The sequence below is a fragment of the Sander lucioperca genome, chromosome 21 (genome assembly GCF_008315115.2).
Source record: "Sander lucioperca isolate FBNREF2018 chromosome 21, SLUC_FBN_1.2, whole genome shotgun sequence".
NCBI lineage: Eukaryota > Metazoa > Chordata > Actinopteri > Perciformes > Percidae > Sander > Sander lucioperca.
In genome coordinates, this window is record NC_050193.1 from 22,849,376 (window position 1) to 22,872,423 (window position 23,048).

At 39.5% G+C, this 23,048-nt stretch overlaps 1 protein-coding gene across 1 annotated transcript; it reads left to right on the forward strand.

Annotated features, from left to right (window-relative positions):
- The first annotated feature begins 1,010 nt into the window (after positions 1-1,010).
- LOC116063976 (myosin heavy chain, skeletal muscle, adult-like) lies at positions 1,011-22,515 on the forward strand. The gene is made up of 39 exons (XM_035996433.1): positions 1,011-1,147; positions 1,253-1,462; positions 1,602-1,745; positions 1,831-1,987; positions 3,350-3,377; positions 3,466-3,580; positions 3,677-3,769; positions 4,304-4,367; positions 4,459-4,557; positions 4,664-4,767; positions 5,625-5,763; positions 5,888-6,006; positions 6,994-7,143; positions 7,223-7,393; positions 7,475-7,781; positions 7,874-7,944; positions 8,803-8,890; positions 9,311-9,428; positions 9,587-9,710; positions 10,606-10,742; positions 11,699-11,954; positions 12,933-13,175; positions 14,408-14,584; positions 14,707-14,852; positions 16,341-16,431; positions 16,511-16,900; positions 16,989-17,115; positions 17,210-17,328; positions 18,432-18,628; positions 18,710-18,893; positions 18,985-19,150; positions 19,237-19,361; positions 19,443-19,751; positions 19,839-20,042; positions 21,172-21,297; positions 21,396-21,566; positions 21,649-21,753; positions 21,862-21,957; positions 22,054-22,515. The coding sequence occupies exons 2-39, from the start codon at positions 1,262-1,264 to the stop codon at positions 22,195-22,197; spliced, it is 5,805 nt and encodes a 1,934-aa protein (XP_035852326.1). The 5' UTR covers positions 1,011-1,147; positions 1,253-1,261; the 3' UTR covers positions 22,198-22,515.
- Positions 22,516-23,048: the final 533 nt, after the last annotated feature.

Sequence of the window (23,048 nt, forward strand, 5' to 3'; positions counted from 1 at the left end):
TGGTGCAAAGATGTCAGTACTGCAGGGATGTGTGGATGTCTGCAGGAGGTTTTAACATTTTTGTAAACAACATAAATAAGATATAGTAGTTGGATTGAGGCTTGAGAATAAGGCATTATGAGATAAGAGAAGATAAAAGGCTTCTTTCATGTCATCAGAGCATACTCCTGCAGTATTTCTAAGTTAGATGGAATAGTTTCTTAAAGGGGTCCTCTAGAAATGTACTACCTTAAAGTTGGGGGCAAGAAATGGATTATTAAAAGATTGGTCAAAACTGATTCAGCAGGGCAAAAGATATCCAGACTTTTAGCTCCTAAGTTCTGAAAACCGTAGGTCCTACACTTCCCATAATGCAACAAGGTAGTCTTTTTTTAGCTTGCAGAAAGGCAAAGGGAAGTGAGTTTCCGAAGCTAAGAAATAATACTGGCAGCTTTAGATGGTTGCTATCTGATAAAAGCCAGTGTCTTTACATTTTCACGACACCAGTCTGAAGCGCAGACTTTGCTTATAAAAATGTGTATTCCCCCATAAAGCCACCAAGGGAAGGCAGCACACAAAAGACACATTACACATGACCATTTTCAAGCAGACTTTACAGACATTGATGGACAGAGGAAGATGAACATAATGCTAAATATGCATCAAACTGAGACAGGCCTGGTCTGGAATGTGCTAAATGTTGCCCAGCTGCTCCCAACACAAAACCCAAATAGTTGTTTGCGATCGGCTCGGCTCTCCAGACAGCCAATGCCAGAATTTCAGCGATGCCCTGACGGACCTAATCTTTCCTGATCCCAGAAAATGAGGTCCTCTGTGTCGGGACTGTAAGCCCTCTAAGCTGTAGTCCTTAGCATTCATTGCTTTTTAATGGACAGCCTAAAGGGTTACAATTAAAACCGTTTAAAAGTGACACAATACAGCTATACATAGACAGTTTGAAATATAAAATTGACATACTTGACTTTTTCAAGGTGGCGTAGAAGCCAGATCTCCAAATATAGGAGAACAACGCACCATTAACAGGCCCCACCATCGCTTATAAAAGCTGTTAAAGTCTTGTTTGGCCGAGGGGTGTCTGTGCTGTTCTTCTGAAACTATTAGCAGCAGTAGAGAGCGGGGAATCTTCTTTTTGGTCTGCAGCACTCTGGTAAGTATGATGCTACATCCAATTCTTTTCATTTTGACCAACTTCTGTTTAGTTTTATGTTTATTTATTCATGTTTAAGTGCATTTCTTTGTCCCACTCATGCAGCCAGATAAAATGAGCGATGCTGAGATGGAAATATACGGGGTGGCTGCCCCATACCTCCGCAAATCAGAGCGGGAGAGAATCGCAGCACAAAACATGCCTTTTGATGCCAAAACAGCCGTCTTTGTGCCTGACCCGAAGCAGGAGTATGTAAAAGGGAAAATCAAAAGCCAAGATGGCTCTAAGGTCACTGTGGAGATTGAGGATGGAAAGGTGGGTGTATTTCGAAGTCTTACCTGAGATGGTAAACCGGTCAGGGAAACATTCCTAGGCATTTACTGAATACTGACATCTCATATCCTCTGTTTTTATGTGTCATTCAATTCACTGGACTTTTGAATTCCTCCTTCAGGTTGTCACAGTGCACCTGGATGACATTCGCCCCATGAACCCTCCTAAGTTTGACAAGCTGGAGGACATGGCCCTGCTGACACATCTGCATGAACCTGCCGTGCTCTTTAACCTCAAGGAGCGCTACGCTGCCTGGATGATCTATGTAACTATGTACTTGCACCTCATGTCATACTACTTAATTAATCATTTCTTTATGGTGATGGTTTTTCTCTTCTCATTTTCCACAGACCTACTCTGGGCTCTTCTGTGTGACTGTGAACCCTTATAAGTGGCTTCCGGTTTACAACCCAGAGGTGGTGGCCTGTTACCGAGGGAAAAAACGTCAGGAGGCCCCCCCACACATCTTCTCCATCTCTGACAGCGCTTACCAGTACATGCTCACAGGTCCAGTCTCACCACTCGTACCTGACGTTTGCCTGACTAACTGTAGTTCAGTCAGACAACTCGCGTTTGAAATGTTTATTGTAACAGCAGAACATTGTGTTTGGCGGCCAGACTCTGACCTCATCACTCCCCCGCAGTATGGGTTTACATGAGATATTGGGGAGTTACTATAAAGTAGCTTCCCTCTGGCCAGAGCCTGCAGGTGGATGCTGGGGTGGTGGTGGGGTTAACAGTGGGCAGTGATACAGGTGCAGGGCAGCAGCAGCAGCATTGACAAGGCAGAGATGGAGAAATTGTGCATCTTAAATAGACCGCCAAATTGAGGGGGTGTGTTTGGTAAATGATACAGGGAGTGAGGCGTGTCATGTGTGTGTACGCAGTGCAGCTCGAGTTGGATGCCTGAACTAGCTCACAGGCGTCGCCCCATTTGCTTCATTTTTGTGTATTTCTTATATGAACGATTGAAGCTTCCTTGATGTTATTGTAACATTATAAGCATCATCGCGTTTATGCTAATGGTAGAATATCCTCCGAAGAAAAAAGGCAGCAATACCCCCAATCAATAAGGTATTATCTTAATCTATAATTATTCATAATTTGTTTGTGTATAGTATTAATCTGAATCTTCAAAGTAACTAAAGTTATCAAATAAATGTAATGGAGTAAAAAGTACAACCAATATTTCCCTCCAAAATGCAGTGGAGTAGAAGTATAAAGTAGCAGAAAAGTACCACAAAATTGTACTTAAGTACAGTACTAGAGGAAATGTACTTAGTTACTTTCCTTAACCACTTTGATTATTTTCAGATTAAGTCATGAAAATTGTATGTAGTATAGTAATATTTAAGATTTGAAACCAAGTTTTCTGGGGTTTTATCGGGGCACTTAATGAAAGAATTAATACAGTACACTTTGACAAAAGAAATTTATGATGGAAAGTAAAATTTCCAAAATCTTTCCTGACTAAAACTGCCCAAAATTGTCTTACATTTTTGACCACAATACACTAACTGTGTAATCCCAGTTACATGTAGTATCTAAAATGTGATTAGAACTAGTTCAAATTCTCATCATAAGGAAACCAAAGACAAAACTATCAGGGGGTTTAATGACTGCAAAGATGTCACATAATAGTACAACTTGACAAAAATAACAGAACAAAGAGACATTTACAGGATTTCTTCTGACCAAAACTACCACGTTTGACTAAAATTAGACCAAAATGATAAAATAACTAAAATGTAAATAAAGATAATTCAAAGTTTGAGTTAAGAATTTAAATTAAATCAAAATTCAACAGATTGAAACCTCAAATACAGCTGAACTATACCAACGTTCACCCAGTTTCTTTCCCTTTAACAGATCGAGAGAACCAGTCTATCCTGATCACGTAAGTGTGACAGTATGTGGGGTCAAACTAAAAAATCTCAATATACTTTAATTTTCCCATCACTCATGTCATGCTGTTCTTCTGTCAGTGGAGAATCTGGTGCCGGGAAGACCGTCAACACAAAACGAGTCATCCAGTATTTTGCAACAATTGCATCATTTGGAGACGTGAGCAAGAAAGAGCAACTTCCCAGCAAAATGCAGGTTTGGTCCACCTATCTCACATTCTGACAATGTATGGTTTAGATATGAAAACATGTGTTGAAACAGCTAGTTTTTACTTATAATTTGAGTTCACAGGGAACTCTGGAGGATCAAATCATCCAGGCCAACCCTCTGCTGGAGGCTTTTGGGAACGCCAAGACTGTGAGGAACGACAACTCCTCTCGATTTGTAGGTTCAAATTTGAGTACAGAAGCTGACAATTATTATTGTTATTGTTCATTTTTTTTAACCCTGTTATCTCTTGATAATCTCTTCATAATGAGAAAATGAATCTGATATTACAAGAAAACAACTTTGTTACCTTGATGTTACACGATAATTGCTAATTATCTCATGACAATGTCATGATTTATCTCATATCTCATTAACTCATGTTATATAACTCATGATAACTTGCTAATCAATAGATAACGGGATGAAAAAATAATTACGATGGTAGTTCTCCCCAGTGATCAAAGTCTCAGATACTTAGATAGTTTCTAAAAAATATAAAATATAATATATAAGTGGAATGATAAGGATAACAGTTAAATAAAAGTAATGTACAAGTACCTTAAAATTGTACTTAAGTGCAGTAGTTGAGTAATTGTAATTAGTAACTTTCCACCAGTGGCACTCCGTTTCCAAATATCAGAGCAATTGTCAATTGTAATATATTATAGCTCATATGGAAAACTTAAATAATTGAATAACTTTTTGCAGGGAAAATTTATCCGCATCCACTTTGGAACAAAGGGGAAGTTGGCATCAGCTGATATTGAAACGTGTAAGTTTGCTTACATAAGTTTCATTGATATCCCACTGCTATATATATTTTATTTCTTGTTTGAGCTTACTGTATATTTATTTTATTGAAGACCTTTTGGAAAAATCCAGAGTGACCTTTCAGCTGCCGGCAGAGAGGAGCTATCACATCTTCTATCAAATCTTGTCAAACAAGAAGCCCGATTTAATCGGTAAATATATTTTTAACTAGGTGTGAATCTCATGCTGCACTTCCAGATCTACTGTAGCGGCTGATCCTGCATAGAGAAATCAGTATTTTTTGTTTTACATTTTTAGAAATGATGCTGATAACCACCAACCCATATGACTACCCTTTCATCAGCCAGGGTGAACTCACTGTGTTGAGCATCAATGACACGGAGGAGCTGATGGCCACTGACGTGAGTGTGCAAAGGCTCAAATGATGATATCCTTTTATAGGTTAACATGCATTTGCTGTCTAAATTAATTTAGACAGCAAATTCATGTTCATTAAAGGTGCTGTAGGTAGGATTGCGAAGATCCAGGACTTGGCCCAAAAATTTGGACATCAACAACTTCTCAGTCCCTCCCCCCTTTCTGCTAAAGCCCAAAACGAATGTGTGTGCATGAGCAGTGATTGACATGCAGTTAGACATACCCCCTGGCCCTGATTGGTGCATCTGAACAGGGAGCTGTGGATTTTTGCGAATTGCACTACAGGCTGTAGGTGGTGCCAGAGGAGCCGGATTTTTTTTTTTAAATTACCTGCTTCATGTAGTTCTACTCGAACATAGGGTCAGTTTCAGCAAATATGACAGAAAGTTAGTTTTATAAGTCTTACCTACTGCACCTTTAAAGTATATTTATGACTTTTATGTTTTATACCTGCTGCACAACCAATCGCCCTTCAGGGACATAAATAAATAAAGTTAAATTGAACCCATGACAGGATATCATCATACTGTATCATAAGGACAAAATATCAATAATAGTTGATGAAGACAATATGGTATTATGGCCAGTGATGAATTTAAGATGATCGATACAACATTATGAGGAGTGAGATACCAGACTAAACTTGTATCTGTTGTATATACGTTACACTTTAATATGTATGTGGTCATAACCTGTTGCTATTTTTACTATTTTTAATGTAATTTCAGGTGGTGGGAGGGTTTATCGATACTATCCATACAAATACGAAACATTTTTTTTTTTTTGTGTTATTGCTAAACTAAGACTAACAATTTTAATCACACCTACGTCCGTTCCTCAGAGTGCCATAGACATCCTGGGGTTTAGCGTGGATGAAAAGGTTGGCATCTACAAGCTGACTGGCGCTGTGATGCATTATGGGAACATGAAGTTCAAGCAGAAGCAGCGGGAGGAGCAGGCGGAGCCCGATGGCACCGAGGGTGAGACGTCTGAGCTAAATTTAAACCAAATTAGGCTCCAGTATGGCAACATTACAGCTTGCAACATACACTTTTTAAGCATTTTATGTGCGTCACATGTGCATGTGCGCTTTCTATCCCATAGTGGCAGACAAAGTCGCCTACCTCATGGGTCTGAACTCTGCTGATTTGCTGAAAGCGCTGTGTTATCCTCGAGTGAAGGTTGGGAATGAGTATGTCACCAAGGGTCAGACTCCTCAGCAGGTAAAGTTTGTTTCTACATCTAACAAAATGTGGAAATTAAAAGATTATGTTGGATTATAGGCAGTGGTGGAGTTTTGCGGACATTTACTCAAGTACTGTACTTGAGTATAAATTTTGAGGTACTTGTACTTTACTTGAGCATTTCCATTTTATGCAACTTTATACTTCTACTCCACTACATCTCAGAGGTAAATATTGTACTTTTAACTCCACTACATTTGTCTGACACTTTTATGTAGATGACAATTTGTCATTCACTCCTGTCCAGTGAAAACCACATATCTCCAGATGTGTTGATTTTGAAAGTTTGTGATAAACTGAAGAATGAAGTGTTCCTGTATGTGTTGAGAAAATTCTCTTACTTCTTAAAGCTTTAGTGCATAACTTTTTTATATTAATGAACGTCCGTTACATTCGAGCCAATGCAAAATGAGTTGATTCAAAGCTAATTAAGACTATCAGCTCCACAAAACACTCTCTGTATTTCTCTGCATGGCTAGGTTTAGAAAATGGTGTCGTCCGGCAACTTTCGCTCACAGAAAATTGAGCGAAGATAATTACCTCTTCTGAAGAGTCCATCATGTTTTTTTAATCCTCCGTGTCCTCCTTGGTTACAAGCAATTGCGTGTAGGAGTGGTGGGGGTGGTGCGTGATCACGGAAGGCTTGTAGCATGTGGATGCGGCGACAGTTTTGTTGTCATAACTTAGAATTCCTCATGGGGGAGACAGAAACTACGCACTATAGCTTTAAACTAAATAAAGTCTTTAAAAAGCCTTTTGGATCAGCTGGAAAATGCATCGTCACAAAGCTGGAAACAGGACTGTTTTTCTGACACCATGAAAAGTTGACTTTTTAGAGATACGTGGTTCACACAGGACAGCGACGCTACAAACATATGATGATCTTATAGAATATGATGCACTGCTGTAGATCAAACTACCCAACAGCATATAAAGGAGCTAAAACTAAGAAACTACTGGTTATAGGTGAACAATGCCATGGGTGCCCTGTCTAAGGCGGTGTATGAGAAGCTGTTCCTGTGGATGGTCACCAGGATCAACCAGCAGCTCGACACCAGACTTCCAAGACAGCACTTTATCGGCGTCCTGGATATCGCAGGGTTTGAGATTTTTGAGGTAAACAGGATTCACACAAAATAAAACAAAATATTTCCATAAATCTCTATATCCAATGAAACAATGTTGTTTAATCCAGATGAACAGCCTGGAGCAGCTGTGCATCAACTTTACCAATGAGAAGCTGCAACAGTTTTTCAACCACCACATGTTTGTGTTGGAGCAAGAGGAATACAAGAAAGAAGGGATTGTGTGGGAGTTTATTGACTTTGGCATGGACTTGGCAGCCTGCATTGAGCTCATTGAAAAGGTGCATCATCTTTTTTATGCAGATATTTATGTCGACAATGGATGCGCGCATTCCAACACTTATCAGCTTTCTTTCCTGCAGCCGATGGGTATTTTTTCTATTCTCGAAGAGGAGTGCATGTTTCCGAAGGCGACAGACGGCTCCTTCAAGAACAAGCTGTACGACCAACACCTGGGGAAGAACAGCATATTTCAGAAGCCCAAGCCCTCCAAAGCAAAGGCTGAAGCCCACTTCTCACTCGTGCATTATGCCGGCACTGTAGACTACAACATCAGCGGCTGGCTGGAGAAAAACAAAGACCCGCTGAACGACACTGTGGTGCAGCTTTACCAAAAAGCTTCCCTGAAGTTGCTCTCTCAGCTCTTTGCCACATATGCCGCTGCTGACGGTCAGTTCACCTTTAATGACATATTATAATGAGATTATGTTGACTATATAGTTTTATACATAGGTTATGCTGTTTCTTTTGTGTTTCTGTAGCTGCTGATGGAAGTAAGAGAAGTGCCAAGAAAAAGGGGTCTTCTTTCCAGACGGTTTCTGCACTTTTTAGGGTAATAATCAACAGTTAGATCATGACTGAAGGAATTACGTTGATGGATTTCTTTGGTGTCAGTCTGGTGAGGTGGTATTAGTTACTCAAATTGCGTGGGCCAAGCAATCCCCCTACACCCAGATCATTTTGATAAATGTTCTATTCATTTGGACATTTTTCCATTTTTTCTGTTTATATTTTATATAAAAATGTTTATTCATGTAAAAACAGTTGTATGTCCCCGAGTTTTTCTACATGGAAAGCAGGTTTCTAAGAGTTTTCTCTACACTGCCATTCAATTATTATGGTAGGAAAATTGTATTACTTATGTATATTTTTACTTTTCTTGACCTAAATTGAGAAATGGTCCGATTTAAGCACACATAGTTTAAACAATATTAATATCCCACCATGAGGGATTTTTAATTATGTAAACTGCACTTCAGGCTCCCAAGTTTCAAGAAAAAAATTCAGAGGACACAACCTCTGTCCCAAGTTGTCACTGCGGTTTTAAAGCATGCAGAACCATTTTAAAGGCATACCATGTAGTGAGTATCGCAAACTGTTGTAAACACACAGTTCAAAGAAGTCTTTCTCACTCCGAGGTGTTAGAGGACACAGAGGAACCTCTTCACATATGAATCTGCTGCTGAATAAACAGTGACCTACCGGAATCACTGAGCAGTAACGACTCTGCTTGTTTTTGTAAAACAATTTTATTGAGTTTACCTCTGTTCATTTCTGTCTGGCAAGCTAATGTCCATGCATCCATGCTGACTACTACCTGACATGTAACAATGTATACCAAAACATTCCTTTAAGTTAAAATGAAGACTAATTGCATGTTAAAAGACAATAATCTGTTCATCTCCTGTAGGAAAACCTGAATAAACTGATGGCCAACCTCCGGTCCACACATCCACACTTTGTAAGATGCATTATCCCCAATGAAACCAAGACACCAGGTAAGAAGAATTATTTTTATTCTAAAGTTAAAGAGAGAAGATGTATACCACTCTCAAGTCTGTACGTCTTTACATCACACCAAGGAGATATAATGTATTAATTATTGAGCTTTAGACGTGCTGGTAGGTGGATTTTGTTACCTTAGTTACAGAGCTTAGCTGTTTCCTGTTGTTTCCATTTTTTTTCACCGAACAGACATGAGAGTGGTATCGATTTCTAACTCTTGTAAAGAAAGCAAATCGTTACCGTATATTTCCTAAAATGTCAAGACTATTACTTTAAAATGTACAAAATGATGTCAAATCAGACCAAAGGGGACAGCGGGGCAATTAAAACAGACAAAATGAACCAGATTGCAGTTACCTTAACTTAACATGTGTTGGACTATTCCTTTAATCCAAAATGTATATTCCATGTAGGGTACATGGATCACCATCTGGTTCTTCACCAGCTGCGCTGTAACGGCGTGCTGGAAGGAATCAGGATTTGCAGAAAAGGATTCCCCAGCAGGATCCTCTATGGAGATTTCAAGCAGAGGTAACACACCACACTCTATTGGTGGTGTTGTGTTTTCTCGCACACGCCCACGCAACCGCACACAAACACACACACACACACACACACACACACACACACACACTAATGACAAAACACTGAAACTCACCTATATTTGACCTCAACTCTCTTTGTGACAGATACAGGATTCTGAACGCCAGTGCGATTCCGGAGGGGCAGTTTATTGACAGCAAGAAGGCTTCAGAGAAACTGCTCTCCTCTATTGATGTGGACCATGCGCAGTATAGATTTGGATACACAAAGGTATCTTGTCAGTTCTATTTGTTTTTGTTTATGTGTTCTTATTGTTACTTAGTATTTATTGGATATCATGCAGCAACAGAGTCCAGCTACTTACAGTAAAACAGTAAAAGCATACACTGTGACATTACAAATTGACAGTTGGGGATTGTAACTAAGTACATTCACTCAAGTACTATACTTAAGTACAATAATGCGGTACGTCTACTTTGAGGATATCCATTTTTTGCTACTTTATTCTGTTACTCCACTACATTTAAAGCCACAATTGTACTGTTTACTTCACCACATTTATTTTAAAGGTGTAGTTACTTTGCAGATTCAGATTATTAATACCAAATATAAATCCACTAATAAATTATGATGTATTATTACAGATGAAGCTACCCAGCATTATATAAAGTAATTCAGAAGAGCTCCGCCTTTACCAGCGGCAACATTGAAGTGATGAACACATTAATGCATCAATAATCCAATAATAATATAATATATATTATTCAGAAATGGAGTATTTTGCATAATGAGTACTTCTACTTTTTGCACTTAAAGTATATTATTTATACTTTTACTTGAGTAAGATTTATGAATGCAGGACTTTTACTTGTAACAGAGTATTTCTACACTGTGGTATTTGTACTTTTACTTAAATAAAACATCTGAGTACTTCCTCCACTGCTGCAAATTGAATCGTTCCATAATGTGACACTTAAATTAAATAAATGAATTAATGAATTCATCAGCTTCTAAACCACGTTAAAGAATTGTATCAGTGTGACCGTAAGTGGACTTTTTTTTTTACCTAACTAATGGCTGAACTTTGGCACAGAGAATCAGAAAAAATGTCTCGAATGATATTGAATACATTTCCATATAAATGTCGTATATTCCCAACATACAGGTGTTTTTCAAAGCCGGCCTGCTGGGTCTCCTGGAGGAGATGAGGGATGAGCGGCTGGCTGTGCTGATGACTCATCTCCAGGCCGTGTCCAGAGGTTACGTCACCAGGCTCTGGCTCAAGGAGATGACCAAGACAAGGTCAACTGACAAATCAGTTTCTTTAATACGGCAGAACTTATCTTTTATCTCACATTTATTTAACTTGATGGTTGATAGCAGAGAAGAATCTGCTGCACTTTCCATTAATACAGTATGTATTTTAGGCCATGCTAGAAGCTAGGGGTGTAAATCACACGTTATATCACGATACAATATTATATCGATTCTTAGGACAACGATACAATATTTACTGATATCACAAAGTCCGCCACGATACGATTTCGATTTGATTCAATTCAGGGGCCTGCCCATTTAACACAATCAGTTACATTTATATATATTCAGAAAAAGCAACTAACTATGATTTGACAATTTCATTACTAAACTCTTCCAGACATTTAAATTTAAAACAAACTACGCTTTATATTTATAAAGTGGGAATATAAAAATAAAGATGACGATATGTATCGATATTTTCACTTTGTATCGATAGTATTGGATCGATGAGGATTGAATCAATATATCGATCCAGATCGATGTATCGTTACATCCCTACAAGCAGCTACAGAAGGCTATGGTGATCAGTCGGTGGTCCGGACTGAAATATGTCAACAACTATTGGATGAATGCTACTGACTTTGTTGATCCTCTGACTTCTCTCTAGCGCGACCATAAAGTCAAACTGTGATTTTTTTCCAAATGGTTTATGACCAAATTCCTGCAAAATTAATGACATTCCCATCAACCTCAGCTGTACTTTGTGTTTAGGGCTAATTAGCAAATGTTAGCATGCTAAGGCTAAGATAAGATGAACAACATGGTATTAGCAAATATCTTCACGCCATTCAGGCATTGTAGGCAGTGAAAAAAAGCTATGGAGAGGTCATTCAAGTTTTTTTTTTATCACAGACACATTTAAATCCTGCCAATAGTTTGTTATAAAAAAGCTGTATTGGCTTTAAAAGGCTTTATTGTTTTGCTTTTTCACTCCATAGAGAGTCCATTTTCATCATCCAGTACAACATCCGCTCCTTCATGAATGTGAAGAACTGGCCTTGGATGAGGCTCTTCTTTAAGATAAAGCCGCTGTTGCGAAGCGCGGAGGCCGAGAAGGAGATGCAGAATCTGAAAGAGAAGTTCTCACGACTCAAAGAGGACTTTGCAAAGTCGGAGGCCAGGAGTAAGGAGTTGGAAGAGAAAATGGTCATGCTTGTCCAGGAGAAGAACGACCTTTACCTTCAAATCCAAGCAGTATGTCAACAACAACAACATGCTCTGTTTGTATTGATTTCATTCTGTCAGATAAAGAGATCAAGAGAGAAAGACTTTTTTATTATTCAGCAACTACATAATCAATAGAAATGTAAGATAAGAGGAAGTGTCATTGGTCCCTGCAGGGAAAGGAGCGATATTCAACAAAGTAAAAGTAGAAGATAAATAGAACGAGAGTAGACGGGGGGGTATTACACCAAATACAAATGATGATGATGGTGCTACAACTTTTTAGAAGAGAAATATAATCAATATTAATAATTATTAAGACACACACACACACACACACATGAATATAACTTTTGAAATAATTTCTGCTTAAATTTAAAAATGCTGTAAGCCCAATTTAAAAATATACACAATATTCCAAACACACTAAACCAACAAAAAAAAAAAAACTTTATATATGCAATAATATATATATAGCAATTGGCTGGGAAGAATTTTCAATTTTGTGCCAGACTTCAAATCAAATTCTCTTGGGAATAATGATAATTTAATCAATAGATCAAAAGAAAACAAGAATATTTGATCAAAATGTTTTTTTGACAGTATACACATAAATAAATAAAAAAGGGTTCAGTTCACTATGTTCCAAGGTTTAATGAGACACACAAGGATATAATACATTTTCTAACAACTGCATTTAGATGACATGTAGTAAGATAAGAGAGTCAGGATGGGCGGAAGGATTGTCTCAAGGTCTGTTCACACTGATAGGAAAACAATGTTGCAATTTAGGATACAAAAAAAACGGATGAGAACCACTTTCTTCAGACTTCTCACAGAATGGAATGTGGAATGTAATATTATTCACAACACATTATATCAAGTATTTACCAATGGCGATGTAATGACAAGACAAAAAAAGTTTAAAAAGAATGAAAATTAACTAGAGGAATAACCATCATCTCTAATTGAATTGTTGTAATGCAGCGTTGTGCCTCTGCTCTCCAGGAACGGGAGAACCTGTGCGACGCCGAGGAGAGGTGCGAAGGCTTGATAAAGAGCAAGATCCACCTGGAGGCCAAAGTCAAAGAGTTCTCCGAGAGGATGGAGGAAGAGGAGGAGATCAACGCCGAAATCACAGCCAAGAAGAGGAAGCTGGAGGACGAATGTTCGGAGCTCAAAAGAGACATCGACGACCTGGAACTCACCATCGCTAAAGTGGAGAAGGAGAAATACGCGACCGAAAATAAGGTGCCGCTGGTGATGCCATGCCTTTTTAACCCTCCTGTTGACCTCGGGTCAAATTTGACCTATTCGAAAAAATGTCTATATAAGAAATTTGGGTTTCCATCAACCAAATTGTCAAAAGAAATAACGTGGATGTTTCCATACAATGCTCTTCACAAGTAGAATAAATGATCAGTTCACTACTTTTATTGAATTTGGGTGTTTTATTTAAAATTATAGCATTTAAATTTTGTTTTTTTAAAGAACATTGAAAAAAGTGACAAAAATGTCAGAAAAAAACAACAAAATGTAAAAAAAACCTTATTACAGCATTACTAATAATTTGTAAACAATAATTATCATTTCATTGTTTGTTAACCGTGAAATAACTACTAACTAAAGTTTAATTAAGTTTGTTTGTTATTAAGATCCCCATTCGCTTCTGTCTGTCTTTTTTTTTTTTTTTTTTTTTTCCATATATTTTATTAAGTACAGCATTCAAACCAGTACAACATAGTACAACATAAGTCTCCATTTTGTGTTTTCAGAATGAACAATACTTCAAAACAAACGTTCTTTCGTGGTTTCATCCAATAACCCTCCCTCCCACCCCACCCCATAGCCAGTTAAAAAAAAAAAAAAAGAAATATATAAATAAATTAATAAATAAAAAAAATAAAAAAATAAAATAAATAAATAAAAAGAACAAACAAAAAAGGATAAATAATAAGACATGAAACTAAGTAAGTAAATAAATGAGTCAATTACTAGACATATGTATGTACACACACATGCATATGTACACACGTACATACATACATATAGCTCTTAAAGAGCAAAGTCAGGAAGCAAGTCAGCAAAATAAAGTAGGAGGACTGAGTGAAATGTAGAAATAGGTTAGAAGTTGCTGACCCCCAGGGCGCTGCGCTAGGTTGCTAGGATCCATGGACCAGCCGGGGTCATGAGGGCTATGGCTGAATTACAACCATAATGCGGCGGATTGTGTGGCGGGCAGCCAGTGAGGTATAGCGAGGTAAGAACCCATGCAGACAAATACTAACTATGCCACTACAGTGACACTTCCCTGCTTCTGTCTGTCTTAAACAGAAGCTACTCTTCCTGGGGTCTATTATTCTCATAAGATTATTACATAAACTGGAATACATACATCCATAACATCCATACTCACAATAGTATCAATCTACCATTTATTAGTGATGGTTATTATAAAGTGTTACCAAAGCTTCTCTCCTTAGGTGAAGAACTTGGTAGAGGAGCTCACTACTCAGGAGGAAAAACTGCTGAAGTCTTCAAAGGAGATGAGAGCTCTGCAGGAGGCGCACCAGCAGACACTGGATGATCTCCAGGCCGAGGAGGATAAAGTCAACTCTCTGACGAAGACCAAAATCAAGCTACAGCAACAGGTCGACGACGTAAGTCTGGACCACAAAATAATTCTCTCTTAACTGGATGGCCAAGGTCATTAGCATCATTGTAAGCCTGGTTTGATGTCATTGGTTTACTGCTTAACGTACTGGTTGAATGTCTCTCGCAGCTGGAGGGCTCACTGGAGCAGGAGAAGAAGGGGAATGCAGACTCTGAGAGATCCAGAAGAAAACTGGAGGGGGATCTGAAGCTGTCTCAGGAAACCATCATGGACCTGGCAAATGAAAGACAGCAAATGGAGGAGAGACTCCAAAAGTAAGATGGATGGATGGATGGATGGACTTTATTACAGTTTATTTCTGACACTATGGTACTATTCTCACAAGTATGTGGTAATATTTCACTACCTTAAGTACAAATAAACCAACAGATCATCAAAAAGTACCTCTTTCCAACATGACATCATGACTTTGCGTAAACATACACGCCACTTTCCTAAAGCCAAGTGGTGTGTTATCTGTACGTATTTTCAGCTATTTGCCTGTATGTCTACGCTGTATACAGCAGATGGCATTCTGCCTCGTCACAGCGTAAACATACACTCCACTTTCTAAAGCCACATGGCGTGTTATCGCGAGGCTACGTGTTATCGCGAGGCTATGGTTGGGTTTAGGAAACATCACACGCTGGTTGGGTTTAGGAAAAGAAGAACGGGGTTGGGTTTGAAAGGAAACATCACACGCGGGACATGAAAACGTCACACGCAGGACATGATCCCCGCTGTCCTGGGTGAAAGTCCTGTGTTTTACCCATCCTCCACCCCGACCAACCTCCCTACACGGATTTTCGGCCCTTCATATTACTCGCTACGGCGTCCATTCACACGCAATCGCAAGGTAATGTAAGTCAATGGAGGCCAAACTGCGCTGATAAACACGCCAAAAAGCGAGTATGCGTCTTGATAACACCCCAATAATGGCATACGAATTGGCGTGTCATACATACGCCACTTCATGAGATCAGTCTGCTTTTTCACAACTCTAAGTACATCTGACATCTGACAAAAAACATCTAGAAAGACCAGTTTCACATTGAAATACACTACGGTCATACAAAGTACATGTAGAACTTTGGAGAGGATGTTCTTCTCTATTGTTAAAATACTTTTTACTAACACTATGCTCATTGTTCATAACTGATAGTCAATGAAACATTTGCCTAATATACCGTATGTATGGTTGTTTGCTCAACCCGTCAGGGCCACAAAGGACCACTGCAATGATTTAGTGCCGCGCATATCGGGAACCACAAAGCGGTCACAATGAAGTATAAGTATAAGCTAGCCTGGCTCTGTCCAAAAGTAATAAAATCTGCCTACCTACCTCGGAAGCAGCAGCATGATGTATCTAGTTAATTCAATCCTAACACAAACTGAAAAGTAAAAACATCAATTCTACATTTTATGGGGGTTACGTGCTGGACTCTCCAGTGGTTGCCTGGCAACCTCACGATCATGACAATACGTCATAAAATGGTCCAGCACGTTACCCTTTGGACTGAGTCAGGCTAGCTGTTTCCCCCCCATTTCCAGTCTTTGTGCTAAGCTAAGCTAATTAGCTGCTGGCTGTAGCTCCATATTTGCCATACAAACATGAGAGTGGTATCAATCTTGTCATCGAACTCTCTTCAAGAAAGCGAATAAGCGCCCCAGAACTGTTCCTTTAAAACTCCTTGGTGAAAAAAAGACATTTTAGCAATTCAATTTTAAATGTTTTCTATGCTGAAAAAAATAACTCTTTTCAGAAAGGACTTTGAAATCAGCAGCCTGCAGTGCAAAATCGATAATGAGCAAGTCCTTAACACTCAACTACAAAAGAATATCAAAGAGCTTCAGGTATGATGAACAAAAGTAAACATTTCAATACATTTTCTTAATCATCACGTTTTTATAAGTTAATACAATTTTACTGTAGGCTCGCACTGAAGAGCTAGAAGAGGAAATCGAGGTTGAACGTTTGGCTCGGGCCAAAGTGGAGAAGCAGAGGTGTGATCTGTCCCGAGAGCTAGAGGAGATCAGCGAGAGGCTGGAGGAGGCCGGGGGAGCCACCGCCGCTCAGGCTGAGCTGAACAAGAAGCGCGAGGCCGAGTTTCAGAGGCTGCGTCGGGACCTGGAAGAGTCCACCCTGCAGCACGAATCCATCGCCGCAGCCCTACGCAAGAAACAGGCCGACAGTGTCGCCGAACTCAGCGATCAGATAGACAACCTTCAAAGAGTCAAGCAGAAACTGGAGAAAGAGAAAAGTGATCTGAAGATGGAGATCGATGACATGGCGAGCAACATGGAGAGTGTTCTGAAAAGCAAGGTAAAAGGACTGCAGAGAGGCCCGTCCAACAGTGTTTTCTTATCTCAGCTTATCTTTTGCTCGTGATAACCGATGCTCAATATTTCAGGCTAATCTGGAGAAACTGTGCAGGAGCTTTGAAGACCAAATGAATGAATATAAAACCAAAGCAGATGAAGCCCAGAGGTCTCTGAGTGATTACACTACACTCAGTGCTCGTCAACAAACAGAAAACGGTACACTTCTAAACGTGAAGTTATTAAAAATGTACAAAAGAGTGATTTAAGATGGAGAGATAAGTCAGTTTGTGCCCTTTTTGAATCCAAACAGGTGAGCTTACACGTCTGCTGGAAGAGAAAGAGATCACTCTGTCCCAGCTGAGCAGAGTGAAATCTGTGGGGAGTCAACAAATCGAAGAGTTGAAGAGACTTTTGGACGAGGAAATGAAGGTCTGAAGGACGCAATTAAGTCTGATATACAGTCTGTTACATTCACAATGATTAAAAACTTGCACTGGGGAACTTGGCAGAGAAGCACAGACACTCTTTCACACTTTACATAAGTTAATAACCAGAAAGCCTTTGAGGTTAAATCATTAAGTTGTACACAACAGGCTCATGTTCACCCAGGCGGATCTGTGATGTCAAAGGATACTAAAAGAAGGCGAGAAAGGCAAAAACTAATAGACCTGCAACACTTGGTTGATTAATTCAGTGGTTCTCAAACTTTTTTCAATAATGTACCCCCTGTGAAATATTATCTGTGCCAAGTACCCCCTGACCAGCGCAAAGCATTTAAAAAAAAAAAAAAAAAGCCTGTATAAAGAGGTACATTACAGCGCTGCACCACCCCTGTCTGATTGACTAAACAACAACTTTGTAACTGAAAAACATTTAAATGCTACTTCAAATGTTTAAAATACATTACTAAATGAATTTACTATTATAGTATAATTTTTCAGGGAATTATGCATGACTGATATTTTTAAATTAACATATTTAAAACAAATCTCACATACCCCCTGCAGTGCTCCAAAGTACCCCAAGGGGTACGCGTACCCCCATTTGAGAAACACTGGACTATTTGATTTGTCAATTAACGGAAAATTATTTGGTAAGCTATTTTGGATAATTGATTAATCGTTTAAGGAATTTCTTAAGCAAACATTTGCAACGTTGAAATTATAATGAGCATTTTTCACAATTTTCTTGCATTTTATCATAAATGTTAGTTGCAGCCCTGGTTTCTAAACTTGTCTTAAAGGGTTCCTTGTGGGTTTTTTTGTAAACAAACAAAAGTTTTGATTACGTTCAATGTTTCTCACTTGTACTGAAATGATTTGACAATCAACAGAAAATACATTGGCATTTATTTCTTTTATTGATTAAACGTTTCCCTCGTCCAGAATCTCAAACTGTGAGGATTCACAGCTTTTCTCTGTCTAATGTGATGTTAACTCCACTGGGTACTTTTTGACTACATCTTTACATCTTGCTAAAGCAGTTTCAATTCAGGCAATACACCACTGTTGTATATTTTGTTGCTTTTTCAGACAAAAAGCGCCCTGGCTCACAGTTTGCAGTCATCTCGCCATGACTGCGAGCTGCTGAGAGAGCAGTACGAGGAGGAACAGGAGGCCAAAGCTGAGCTGCAGCGCTGCCTGTCCAAAGCCAACAGCGACGTGGCTCAGTGGAGAACCAAATATGAGACGGACGCCATCCAACGCACTGAAGAGCTTGAGGAGGCAAAGTAAGAACTGTACAGCGTATTTTTCTGATTTACTGCTGATGGGTTGCCTCAACTTTAACACAATTTATGTTTGGTTCAAAGGAAGAGGCTGGCTCAACGGCTGCAGGACTCTGGGGAAATGACAGAGGCATCAAATGTCAAATGTGCATCTCTGGAAAAAACCAAGCAGAGGCTGCAGGCGGAGGTGGAGGATCTCATGGTTGAGCTGGAAAGGTCAAATGCAGCCAATGCTTCATTGGACAAGAAACAGAGAAACTTTGATAAGGTATGTTCATATCTTCCTCCTCAGAAACATGCCCTTATTTGCATCTTGTTCAGGCTGCATTGATTACCTATGCTGTTTTCTCCTATATTAGGTACTAGCTGAATGGAAACAGAAATATGAGGAGAGTCAGTCAGATCTGGAAGTTTGCCAGAGAGAGTCTAGAGTGCTCAGTACCGAACAATTCAAGCTGAAAAATTCATTCGAAGAGTCTCTGGATCATCTGGAGACCATGAAAAGAGAGAATAAAAATCTTCAGCGTAAGGGTCTGCTGGAAACGCATCACACACATGGTAGTGTTTGTTTTTGATCCATGAAGATAATTGGGTTTTTTTTACATTTTCAGAGGAGATTACAGAAATCACTGAGCAAGTTGGACAATCTGCAAAAACTATCCATGAGCTGGAGAAAGCTGCAAAGCAAGATGAGCAGGAGAAGAGAGACACCCAGGCAGCTCTTGAGGAGGTCCAGGTTTGTGTTTTGTCTTTGAATTACATTATACGGCCATTTTCATCAAATAGCTAAAACCAAGTGTTGTTTTTTTCTCTGTAGTCTTCCCTGGAGCATGAGGAGGCCAAAATCCTGCACCTTCAACTGGAACTAAATCAGATCAAGTCTGAAGTTGACAGAAAGGTGGCAGAGAAAGACGAAGAAATCGACAAGCTCAAGAGGAATCACCAGAGAAGCGTGGACACTCTGCAGAACACGCTGGACGCCGAGACGCGCAGCAGAAACGACGCCACCCGGATGAAGAAAAAGATGGAGGGAGATCTGAATGAGATGGAGATCCAGCTGGGTCACGCCAACCGGCAGGCGGCCGAGGCCACCAAACAGCTGAGGAACCTGCAGACGCAGTTGAAGGTTTGTTAATGTGCTGCTCGTAGAAATGTTTACATGAAATGTTAGACCGACATATCTGCAGCTCCAAGCCTTTGCTTTCTGTCCCAGGACGCCCAGGTCCATCTGGATGAAGCGCTCCACAGTCAGGAGGACTTCAGGGAACAACTAGCTATCACAGAGCGCCGCAACAACCTGATGATGGCCGAGAACGAGGAGATCAGGGCGGCGCTGGAGCAATCCGAGAGAAGTCGCAAACTGGCCGAGCAGGAACTGATCGACGTCAATGAGGGGATCCAGCTGCTGAACTCTCAGGTTAGGAGACAATTAGTCTTGCATTGCCAGACCTTCCTCCACAGCGCTGCGGAGGAGGGTCTGGCTAGTCCACACATCATTCCAGGATGGGAGAAAAACGTGCTCTGGTTTATTGGCATTTCTTTAAACCAATCACAATCGTCTTGGGCGGTGCCCAATGACACTGCCTCTGCAAAATAGCCTCAGGAAGGAACTTGTTTTGGTGGAACGTGCTCATTTAAAAGTTGTTTTAGTCGTGCAACAGAAAACTTATAATATTCCGTAGTAGGACCAGGAATGTAACGAAATACATTTCCTCAAATTCTTATTTGAGGTACTTGTACTTGAGTATTTCTATTTTATACAACTTTATACTTCTTCTTCACTACATCTCAGAGGTAAATATTGTACTTTAGTTACTTTTCAGATGACCGTTTTTCATCCCCTTCCTGTCCAGTGAAAACCCAGTATCTCCAGATGTGTTGATGTTGAATGTTTGTGATAAACTGAAGGTTGAAGTGTTCCTTTATGTGTTGAGAAGATTCTCCTCCTTGTACTTGTACAATGATTTTTATAGAACTTGAATTTTGCTGATAATACTTACATACTTTTATTTAAGTAAGGTTTTTACTTGTAGTAAAGTATTTTCACAGTGTGGTATGGATACCGTTACTTTTACTTAAGTAAAGGTATCCATCTGAATACTTTTCCACCACCGAGAAGGACAAACATAACAGTACAGGACAAGACATGGGAGTGCGAGCAAGGATAAAAATGTGAAAGTGAGATAATGATAATTTACACAATTGACATGTATAGAGGACATTAAATACAAGTGTTGACCAAAGGGCTAAAAACTGGCACCAGCGTATGATGCATGTGCAAACTAAAAACCTCATAATAGCCTAATAATAACTGGGATATAACTTGACTTAAAGTAGAAAGCAAACATTTCTGAAATGAGGCTCATTTTTGGGTTTAAACAGCAGCTGAGAAAAAAATCTCACCAGAGGGTCCTAATGGACCTTGTTTTCTCAACAACAATTGTATAAATCTGTAAATATTTGAAAAATATCAATATGTGTCTTTGGATCCAAACCACTAACAATTTAAAATAATGTGTCGCATCTAACCGCTATCTAATAATTAGAACTCCAGCCTCCAAAACAATAAAAAGAAGATGGAGTGTGATTTAGCTCAGCTGCAGTCAGAGATGGAGGATGCCGTCCAGGAGGCGAGGAATGCCGATGAGAAAGCCAAAAAAGCCATCATGGATGTAAGTCCTCCCCCCTTTCTTATCCAATTTACTGCAGAGAGGCATTTCAATGAGGTCGTGCAGATTAAATTTCACAGTGAGTTCACATTTGCATACAGGCTGCCATGATGGCTGAGGAGCTGAAGAAAGAGCAGGAAACCAGCGCTCACCTGGAGAGGATGAAGAAGAACCTGGAGGTGACGGTGAAAGACCTGCAGCAGCGGTTAGACGAGGCTGAAAACTTGGCCATGAAGGGCGGAAAGAAACAGCTTCAGAAACTGGAGGCTAGGGTAGGAGTCAAACGGGGACAAAAAACATTCTATGGGCAGAAAAAAAGAATGAAAAGTGATTTAAACCAACTGTATCTTTAAGGTCCGTGAGCTGGAAAATGAATTGGATTCAGAACAGAAACGCAGCGGCGAGGCCATGAAAGGTGTGCGGAAATATGAGAGGAAAATTAAAGAGCTCACTTATCAGGTAAAAGGTATATCCCGTTATATAAATAGCTGTGAATTTCGCTAGATGAGATTTGACTGCTTGCATATGCAAAAATGAGATGTGAGAGTAACACCTTGGATGTTTTAGGGTGAGGAGGAAAAGAAGAGCTTGGCAAGACTTCAAGATTTAGTCAACAAACTGCAGCTAAAAGTGAAAGCATATAAGCGGCAGTGTGAGGAGGCGGTGAGTAAAAATACATGAATACTGTGTGAAATGTTTGCTTGATGTGTACCTAAAAAAAAAATATCTCTTTACTATATTGTCTTCTGCGACGCTCAGGAGGAACAAACCAGCATCCATCTGGCTAAAGCTCGGAAGGTGCAACATGAACTGGAGGAAGCTGAGGAACGAGCTGACATCGCAGAATCCCAGTTGAATAAATTGCGAGCGAAGAGCCGTGATGTTGTCGGTAAAGGGGAATAGATATCTACACTGAAACAATCCACCGTAGTGACACTGAAAACCGTGTATCTTCAAAATGTCACTTGTTCATGGTGAAAGGAAAATAGAAAAGCTTAGTGGCGATGCATTTTTCAGCTAATCCAATGGGTTTTGAAATGGTTTATTTAGCTTGCGTAGAATTTTTGCAAACTACAGTTTAAAGAAATTCAAATTCACAAAGAATGGATTGCGGCCGCTGATAGCAACATGATTTGTGCATCACTTGCAACTGCTATCTGCCTAGTCTCAAGGTCCGATTCACAAAAGATATCACGCAAATGATATTACAGCGCACACATGGCCATGCAGTTTTACAGATAGACGGTCTAGTCGGAGTTGTTAAATCAGTATGTACAAAACGATGTTTCTTGCATACTGAATACAGCATCTAGTGACCATTCTGTGTTGTTAAGCCTGGGATCAGTCAGGACTGAGCAAAGTAAACAGTGACAGCTCAACATGTTCCAGGAATAGTGTCTACTCTGCAGTTATTTATGCACTGACCTGAACTAAAACCTCATTCTTACTAAAACAGATACATGCTTTTGTGAAAGTATTTGATTTGTGTCTGTCAAGCACTCTGAGTGGTATCTGAACTGTAATGCAAAATTAATTATATTAATAAACATTGACTCTTAATTTAACATATGGTTGGAAGAAGTAAAAATGTATCCAAAACGTTTTAGTTTTTAAAAATGATGACATGTATTATTGTGTAATGTCAGAAGGACTTTAACTGTTTTGCCAGTCAAATTAACTTTAAAAAGTTTCAGGCTCAAGATTTTTTTTACTTTAAGCCCTGCTCATGGCTGAAGTTAAGTTTCTCCAGCTCT

Excerpts from the sequence above, each read along its gene's own strand:
- LOC116063976 (XM_035996433.1), top strand. The coding sequence starts at position 1,262 with ATGAGCGATGCTGAGATGGAAATATACGGGGTGGCTGCCCCATACCTC. Across the intron at positions 7,394-7,474 it reads GCATTGAGCTCATTGAAAAG|CCGATGGGTATTTTTTCTAT; the intron begins GTGCATCATCTT and ends TCTTTCCTGCAG. Across the intron at positions 16,901-16,988 it reads AGAGTGTTCTGAAAAGCAAG|GCTAATCTGGAGAAACTGTG; the intron begins GTAAAAGGACTG and ends TCAATATTTCAG.